The sequence below is a fragment of the Macrobrachium nipponense genome, chromosome 45, assembly GCF_015104395.2.
Source record: "Macrobrachium nipponense isolate FS-2020 chromosome 45, ASM1510439v2, whole genome shotgun sequence".
NCBI lineage: Eukaryota > Metazoa > Arthropoda > Malacostraca > Decapoda > Palaemonidae > Macrobrachium > Macrobrachium nipponense.
Window position 1 is genome coordinate 696,680 of NC_061105.1, and position 10,000 is coordinate 706,679.

A 10,000-nucleotide genomic window follows, 5' to 3' on the forward strand; every position below is an offset into this window, starting at 1 on the left:
TTGGTGAAGGTGACCAAAAGCAACTTCATTATTCTATTTGACTTCTGGAGATAAAACAGATATTTCGAGCTTGAAGCAAGATGATCGCATAATGTAAAAAAAAAATAAATAAAAACTCGCTAGTAAGACTCGGTAATGAACCGTTTTACCAGCCGGGGATATGGTCTTGGCATGTTGTCCTTCACATAAATCTTCGCAGGACGAATTTCCCGTGCGAGGAAGAAGAGAAGAAGAGGAGGAGGGAGGTATCGACGAAAAAAACTGAAAATGACCACCTTCTGTTGTGAGTCTAGTGATACATCCCTCCCGTCCAATCCATCGGTAATGATTGACAATGGGAGGTTGGCCGTGGTGGCATATTTGAACTACCGAACTCCCCCTCCCCCTCCCCCTTCCATCTATTTGTCTACTAACAAGGCGGTGGTAATGCATTCCTCCATGATTGTCAAACCCAGCTAGGGGGACTCCGAAGCTCCGTGTCCCTATCTAACCACCCGCTAGACCCCTATAGTCCTTCTCCTTCCCCCCATCATCATCTTTTTCCTTCTGCTAAACTGTCCTGCTTCGCCGTATTAAAACGATTCCACAAAAGCCGTATTCCAACATTCCCGAGCCACGTCGCATTCCCGGACTACGGGAGTTACACCGTAAGGGCGGGAATCGATTCCCGCCAAGCGCGGCCGGTTGCGTCTTTCGAACGCGGTACGAAAACGGTAATTCGGGGAGTGTTTTAAATGTAGGCGTCGCGTGCTAGGGGGTCATATGCGGACACGAGGTGGTGTGGTTGTCGGCGCGGCGAAGGTGGTTGGTATGTGGTGTTGGTAAATGGTGGTAGCAGCGACGTAGTGGTGTTGTTACCTGTAGGGAGGGAACGGGGCGGATGGTATACGTATATGTGCACTTGCGTGGTACTAAAGGAGGACGACTTAAACCAAGGTCTAGAGAATAGATTGGGCTTTACGAGGTGGGGGAGGAGGAGGTGACATAGAAAGAACACGAAAGGAAGAGGTAAATAAAAAAACAGGGGAGAGAGAGAGAGAGAAGGGCAGAAAGAATGAGGGAGACGGAAGGAAGAAACATAGAATTTAGGCCTATGATGAGGTCATCAAGGAGGTTTGAAAGGTGTTAACAGGAGGAAAACCTTAGTTGCACTAAGAGACAACTGTTAAGAAAGTGTTGAGGAAAATCAGATAGAAGAAAGAGATTGTGAACGGAGGTACAGTAAAAAAGGAATGAAAAGGGTTATACTAGATAGGAGAACGAGGAGGAAGTACAACGGTTGCGTGGCGAGGAAGATTTAAGAACTCAACGTACAGCAACGCACAGTAGTACACTAGATTTGTCCAACTGCACGCTGACGAAAAAGAAAGCAATAGAAAACGCATTAAAACAAGTCGCTCTCACAAGAGAGTCACCCTCAGTTAATTGAAGTGTCTTGGAGACCTGTATTTGTGGGGTGAGGGAAAAGGAACCTTAGTATTATAGCTCCACGGTAACTTACAGACATGCCTCGCTCCTGATGGTATAATCTACCTCGGTCGGTAGTTAGTAGGTGTTATTAATATTGATGGTTAGGTAATTGGGCCTAATGACTGTGGTTTGAAAATAGCGGTAGGTGCCATACACGCAATGCCTAGCTAAGCTACGCTGCTTGGCAGCAAGTAAACAATGAGGAAGTTATGCAAAAAATACAATCAAATATTTAACAATTACCTGGAGTTCAACCACGTAGGAGGGTGGCACTTGCGGTGTGCTTGAGTGGCGCACTGTAGATTAACACAGTTTCACACTGTAGTTGAACGCATTGGCACATTGTAGATGAACACCGAAAAACACTGTAGATGGTAGACTATAACAACAGGTTGACCTCATGTTCGAATCCTCAGACGCTCGTAGAAATAATTATATATAATTCAAGCAAGCATTCAACGTTTCGTGGCGACTTTCTTTCGCAACGGAGTGAAGTCGAAGTGAAATTAACTTATTACTTGTACTGCACTTGCTGTGTTGATTACACGTAATTTCCACCCCACTGAATTACAGGCTTTCAGGCGACCCCAAACACTAGGCGTAATTTGATTTACCTCAAGTCATGGGTGAAATGTAGTACAGAATTCTTTCTATTTCAGTTGGATGAAATGCAGTACAGAATTCTTTTTATTTCAGTTGGATGATTAATGCAGTACAGAATTCTCTCTATTTCAGTTGGATGAAATGCAGGCTAGTACAGAATTCTTTTTACTTCAGTTATCGTGAAACTGGAACTAGTACTACACTGAGAAAAAGGATAGCAATGTCTACCAAGACACAGCGGACAATACAAAATGAGGATCTCGTCCCTCCCAGCATTTAAGCAAAAAAACAGTTTCTTGAAACAAAACACTAACGATTCAGACATGCGACGGTAAGTCATTACCAAGATTATCATTTGGCACAATTTGCGTTTTCAAGATTGAGGTCAATTTTTTTTCTTTCTTTTTTTGCGCCGAAAGGAACTTATTAAGACCAGCCTTAAAAACATCCCCCCCCCCCCCCATCTCTCTCTCTCTCTCTCTCTCTCTCTCTCTCTCTCTCTCTCTCTCTCTCTCTCGTTGAAACTAAAGTACATCTCTTGATCTAACCAATGTCTGCAGTAGACTGCTGCAGGTCGCAGCTGGGTGGGATGTGATCTATACTTCGTCAAATTTATCATGAATTAAATTGACTTCAAGAGTTTTCTGTCTCATTATTTCGCTTGCCAAGCTTTGGAATTCTGTTTCTGCGTCTATTTTCCTTAAGATTAAAGAACCCTTTCTTCCAGATGATAAAGAGGCGTATTCTGGTTGTCTTTGGAGGTGGCTTTAGATTCCAGGTCCAACTGACAACCGCACTTAAAAAATACATGGCACGTTAGGCCTATAGCAATGAGATGGACTAATGAATCCAGGTTCTACTTTTTCTATATGCTGCTCTACTACTACTACTACTACTACTACTACTACTACTACTACTACTACCTGTGCCTGTTTACACCTGTATAATACAATAACTAATAACCAATTATTAATAATAAGGTTTTTCTTCAGAATCCAATTCACAAAGTACAATATCTGTGATCCACGCTCCAAACCCAATTCCCTGCTACATTGCTTACGTATTCCCACTACTAGTACTGCTACTGATGTTAATAATAATAATAATAGTAATAAATTAATTAATAATAATAATGTAGCTCTGGCCCTTAACACAGCACAAACACAAAGTCCAGACTTCCATTAAAAACCCAAAAAGCAAAGAGAAACGGAGACATGTTGCAGCAAAAACAAAAAACGCCCGACGAGCGGAATCATATTCACAGCTCGTAAGGTTTATATATATATAATACGTCACGCCACGCCCAAATGAAGGCGACGTACACACAGCGGTAAGCATTACAAAACCATTAATAAACACACATACGAACACACACGCATACACACGCACGAACGTGACTTACGCGCGTGTGGCAACGTGCCTGTGAGCCTAGGTATACTACATTAGTTGGGGGACATATAGCAAAGATGATATGCAAGCAATTCACGAGTGGTCAATCTCCATTGAATGCCCTGTACAGGCATCCTGATAATGCCTTTTTGAAGCCCAGGTAATAATAATAATAATAATAATAATAATAATAATAATAATAATAATAATAATAATAATAATAATAATAATAATAATAATAATAAAATAATAATAATAATGAACCCAACGAAAACTTCTTTCAGTTTTCATCTGAAGATTGAAAAAGAAACCCACAAAATCACTGTGTATAACTGTGTTTACTTATAAGTATTTACATTTTATTTTACTCAATGTAACACTTATAGTAAACACGTTATACACAGTGATTTTGTGGGTTTCTTTTTCAAATAATAATAATAATAATAATAATAATAATAATAATAATAATAATAATAATAATAATAATAATAAATAGAAGAAGAAGAAGAAATAATACATCTCGCCAACGAGCTATGCGAGCCAATGTTAATACTACCAAAAATTTATTGAACCACTAAAATGCATTAAGTAAATACCAAACACTCTCTCTCTCTCTCTCTCTCTCCTCTCTCTCTCTCTCTCTCTCTCTCTCCCCTTGTTAATAGTGTTCTGAACGGTCCTCAGTAACAGACAGAAGAATATCTGTGAGGTTAGGGCGCACGGCTAACAACTGTGTGTGTGTGTGTGTGTGTGTGTGTGTGTGTGTGTGTGTGTGTGTGTGTACTTGTATGCATTCGTTTTAAATATAGTGAGAAAAATTCCAAACAGCGGCAAACCTGAGTTCAAGAAATAGGTCATAAGTCTAGGGTAAAAAGAATGTGGTATCCCACACAGCGACGCGTTTGCCTCCAAATAAAACCTCTTCCTTTACAATGAAAGGACATTGGGTGGTTACAGGTGACCCGTCGCGACAAACAATTCTCTCAGAATTAAGTCACGCGATGCCATACTTCGACTTCATACTTTTCTCTATGAACGCGGTCTTCCCCATTTTAGGAGACGGGATTTATACTTTGCTCTTGGCTTCGAAAATTCACCAGGTGGCTTCATTACGTTTTCAATATTCAAGACTTTTCAATGTCACTTTCTGGGCCACTGGATGTAAATATAATTCGAGGGGTTCCCTGAAGCCTACGTACTGCGAAATTATTATTATTATTTTTTTCTATCACAGTCCTCCAATTCGACTAGGTGGTATTTATAGTGTGGGGTTCCGGGTAGCATCCTGCCTCCTTAGAAGTCCATCACTTTTCGTACTATGTGCGCTATTTCCAGGAGCACACTTTTCTGCCTGAGTTCTGGAGCTATTTCAGCCTCTAGTTTTTCCAGACTCCTTTCCAGGGACATTATTATTATTATTATTTTTTATCTAAGTCCTCCAATTCGACTGGGTGGTATTTATAGTGTGGGGTTCCGGGTTGCATCCTGCCTCCTTAGGACTCCATCACTCTTCTTACTATGTGCGCCGTTTCTAGGATCACACTCTTCTGCATGAGTCCTGGAGCTACTTCGGCCTCTAGTTTTTCCAGATTCCTTTTCAGGGATCTTGGGATCGTGCCTAGTGTTCCTATGATTATGGGTACAATTTCCACTGGCATATCCCATATCCTTCTTATTTCTATTTTCAGGTCTTGATACTTATCTATTCCCTTTTCTTTCTCTTCAACTCTGGTGTCCCATGGTATTGCGACATCAATGAGTGATACTTTCTTCTTGATTTTTGGTCAATCAACGTCACGTCTGGTCTATTTGCACGTATCACCCTATCCGTTCTGACACCATAGTCCCAGAGGATCTTTGCCTGATCGCTTTCTATCACTCTTTCAGGTTGGTGCTCGTACCACTTATCACTGCAAGGTATTATTAATTAGATGATGAACCCTACTCATATGGAACAAGCCCACCAAAGGGCCCACTGACTTGAAATTCAAGCTGCCAAAGAATATTATGGTGCTCATTAGGAAATAAGAGAAGGTAAAGGGAAATGCAGAAAGAAGAGATCTCACTCATCAAAAAGAAACAATAAATCGATAAACGAATAGATAAAAATGTAATCAAACGCGAAGGAGAATAGCGTCAGGGAAGTAATACATTGTATCTTCGCTTCAATGCGTGATTATCACAGATTTCCTTTATTCCCCCCACAGGATCATAAATGATGTAAAGTATTATAAACTTCAACACTCATCAGTTCTGTACAGTAGAAAGGCTTAAGAAATCACAGAAAATGGTCGGCGGGTGACCTAAACCGAATGGGAAGTTCGAAATGCGGGATCAAAGAAAAGAAAGTTATTTTTTTTTTATATATATAGATTTCTAAATCATCTTACGTTCTTACTGCAAATTGATTCTCTGCATTTTTCCAGTTCCCTATCCTAGTCTAAGATGAGAACGCATTCCAAATCTGATTACAATGATTTTAGGCAGAATTTGACGCCAGGACTAGACTGTATAATGCATAATCATACGGGTCTACGTCAAAGTTGATAATTTTTTCTAAAAGGACTGTCGAATATATTTTTTTCGGAAAGGACCATTGAATATGCTAACAAGGCGTAATCCCACCTCCAACTTACTCGGGACGCGTGCTAAAATCTGCGGTCAAATAGAACTCTGTTTCACCAAAGAAAATTAAAATAAATACACTATATCTCATCAGAAATAATTGTTCTGTACTGTTTAACATGCATATTATTCATGTTTTTACATTTTTATTCTAATAAATATATCACAAATGTCCTATCCTAAAATTCCTGTATCTTTAACTCAACGCCAAACTCTTTTTCCAAACCTTTTTTAGGTTTTACTAACACCACCCCCGCCCCCAAAGCAAGAACAACAACAGCACGAACAAAAACAGTTTGTAGGCTTACTCCCCGAGAAAGCAAAAATCTTCTTATTGAATGTCTGTGTTCAAAATATCATACCTTTGCCCGAATGGAGTTTTTTTCTTACCCACTACCTTTAACTAACTACGAAGTGCTTTCAACGCTACTAGGGTTAACAAAGGCACAAATGGGATTGAAGACAACGTACCCAGAGCGTCTCCGCCAGGTAGGTCATCGAACCCGAGCATTCTCATTGGCAGGGCGAGAGCCATAACCTCGTCATTGCTTTCGTGGCTATTATTATTATCCGCGTATCCATACTCTACGAAACATGGAGAAATAAGATATTATACAGGGTGTCCATAAGTCCCAGTACCATTAGAAGCAGTAAACACTTGTGATGGTACTGAGACTTTAGGAACACCCTGTATACATGCACTTATATATATAATATATAAATTATTGAATTGCATTCAATTCAGCCAAATTTAGGTCTATTGACTGTAGTTGCCTACATTCAATACAGCCAAATGTAGACCTATTGACTGTGGTTGAGTGCGTTCAATAAGGGCAAAAGTAGAATACTTACCTGTGTATTTGAGACCCAAAGAGGCTGCCAAAGGGTCTGGTCTCAAGTGGTCCAGAGACGGAAGAAATGGTCGGCCCAGCCAGGGAAAGCCACTACAGCCTGTTGATAATAATAATAATAATAATAATAATAATAATAATAATAATAATAATAGATAGACTATAAGAAAGCCTTCGACATGATACCACACACATGGCTAATAGAATGCCTGAAAATATATGGGGCAGAGGAAAACACCATCAGCTTCCTCAAAAATACAATGCGCAACTGGAATAAAATACTTACAAGCTCTGGAATAAGACTAGCAGAGGTTAATATCAGGAGAGGGATCTTCCAGGGAGACTCGCTGTCCCCACTGTTCCCATGACAAAAGTACTACAGGAGATGGATGCCGGGGACCAACTCAAGAAAAGAGGCAACAGAATTAACCATCTGATGTTCATGGACGACATCAAGCTGTATGGTAAGAGCATCAAGGAAATAGATACCCTAATCCAGTCTGTAAGGATTGTATCTGGGGACATCAGGATGGAGTTTGGAATAGAAAAATGCGCTTTAGTCAACATACAAAAGGGCAAAGTAACAATAACTGTAGGGATAAAGCTACCAGATGGGAGCAACATCAAACACATAGATGAGACTGGATACAAATACCTGGGAATAATGGAAGGAGGGGCGGGATATGAAACACCAAGAGATGAAGGACACACGATCAGGAAAAAGAATATATGCAGAGACTCAAGGCGATATTCAAGTCAAAACTCAACGCCGAAAATATGATAAAAGCCATAACACGCATGGGCAGTGCCAGTAATCAGATACAGCGCAGGAATAGTGGAATGGACGAAGGCAGAACCATCCGCAGCATAGATACAGAAAAAACCAGGAAACATATGACAATACACAAAGCACTACACCCAAGAGCAAATACGGACAGACTATACATAACACGATAGGAAGGAGGGAGAGGACTACTAAGTATAGAGGACTGCGTCAACATCGAGAACAGAGCACTGGGGCAATATCTGAAAACCAGTGAAGACGAGTGACTAAAGAGTGCATGGGAAGAAGGACTAATAAAAGTAGACGAAGACCCAAAAATATACAGACAGGGGGATGACCAACAGAACAGAGGATTGGCACAACAAACCAATGCACGGACAAAACATGAGACAGACTCAAGAACTAGCCAGCGATGACACGTGGCAATGGCTACAGAGGGGAGAGCTAAAGAAGGAAACTGAAGGAATGATAACAGCGGCACAAGATCAGGCCCTAAGAACCAGATATGTTCTAAGAACGATAGACGGAAATAACATCTCTCCCATATGTAGGAAGTGCAATACGAAAAATGAAACCATAAACCACATAGCAAGCGAATGTCCGGCACTTGCACAGAACCAGTACAAAAAGAGGCATGATTCAGTGGCAAAAGCCCTCCACTGGAGCCTGTGCAAGCAAGAAACATCAGCTACCTTGCAGTAATAAGTGGTACGAGCACCAACCTGAAGGAGTGATAGAAAACGATCACGCAAAGATCCTCCCTGGGACTATGGTATCTGAAACGGATAGGGGTGATACGTGCAAAACAGACCAGCGTGACGTTGATTGACAAAGTCAAGAAGAAAGTATCACTCAATTGATGTCGCAATACCATGGGACCAGAGGGTTGAAGAGAAAGAAAGGGAAAAAATTGATAAGTATCAAGATCTGAAAATAGAAATAAGAAGGATATGGGATATGCCAGTGGAAATCGTACCCATAATCATAGGAGCACTAGGCACGATCCCAAGATCCCTGAAAAGGAATCTAGAAAAACTAGAGGCTGAAGTAGCTCCAGGACTCATGCAGAAGAGTGTGATCCTAGAAACGGCGCACATAGTAAGAAAAGTGATGGACTCCTAAGGAGGCAGGATGCAACCCGGACCCCCACACTATAAATACCACCCAGTCGAAATGGAGGACTGTGATAGAGCAAAAAGAAAAAAAAAATAAAAATAAATAATAATAATAATAATAATAATAATAATAATAATAATAATAATAATAATAATAATAATAATAATAGATGGAGAAGACAATTGATCCCAGAAGCATTCTAACTTCAATTGTATTCAAAAGTTCAAATAATTCAGTAATAAAAAAAAAAAGAATTCATTTTAATCATCATTTCGCTCTGACCAGATCAGTGTAGTATATTCCTTTTCGCACCACCCCTCCCTACCCCCTTTCCCACAAGCAAACAGGACCAACCCCCTCCCCCCACGTAAAACCAACACCGTCCCCTACCCCTTGCTCGTGGTATGGAGGTGCGTGTACACAGGCCATTAAGGTGTAGATACTAGACCCGCCCCCCGTCGTGGTTAGAGGTGGCACGAGCGTGTATATATATATCTCGTGTGTGGTTTGGTATGTGTACTTATCTCTACTTATCTCTGTTTGAAAAGTATACTTGAGCGTATTTCCAACCCCGTAATGTGGGGTTTAGAGTGTCTATTATTATGGGCCTGCCTGCGGTTCTATACTGTAGAATTAACTGCTATACACTACCACTATACTGCTTCGCCTCCCGTTTTCTATTTTAGGATACTTCTATTTTTCTTTCAATTCCCGTTTTCTGTTTTAGGCTGAATCTATTTTTTGTAATTTTTTAAAAATTTTCGTTTTCTGATTTAGGCTCCATCTATTTTTTTTTCAAAATCCCGTTTTCTGTTTTAGGCTGAATCAATTCTTTTAAATTGCCGTTTTCTATTTTGGGCTCCATCTATTTTTTTAAAATTCCTGTTTTCTGTTTTAGGCAGATTCATTTTTTAAAATTTTTTAGGCTGAATCTATTTTTTGTAATTCACGTCGTCTGTTTAAAGCTCCGTCTATTTTTTTATTCCCTTTTTTTCTATTTTGGGCTCAATCTATTATTTTAAATTCTCGTTTTCTGTTATAGACTTCATCTAATTTTTTCAAATTCCCGTTTTCTGTTTTAGGGTCCATCTATTTTGTTCAAATTCCTGTTTTCTATTTTGGGCCCTATCAATTTTTTTTAATTCCCGTTTTCTGTTTTAGG

General features: G+C 40.0%; 1 protein-coding gene across 1 annotated transcript in view; it reads right to left on the reverse strand.

Moving 5' to 3' along the window:
• The window catches only part of LOC135214254 (segmentation protein Runt-like), a gene marked incomplete at its 3' end in the record, with an annotated part of 122,095 nt that overhangs the window by 69,716 nt on the left and 42,379 nt on the right, over window positions 1–10,000 (reverse strand). The window contains exons 4-5 of the mRNA XM_064248319.1: window positions 6,940–7,038; window positions 6,559–6,672 (exon numbers count right to left, since the gene is read on the reverse strand). Of these exons, the coding sequence (XP_064104389.1) occupies window positions 6,559–6,672; window positions 6,940–7,038 (213 nt within the window). The remainder of the gene's footprint in view (window positions 1–6,558; window positions 6,673–6,939; window positions 7,039–10,000) is intronic.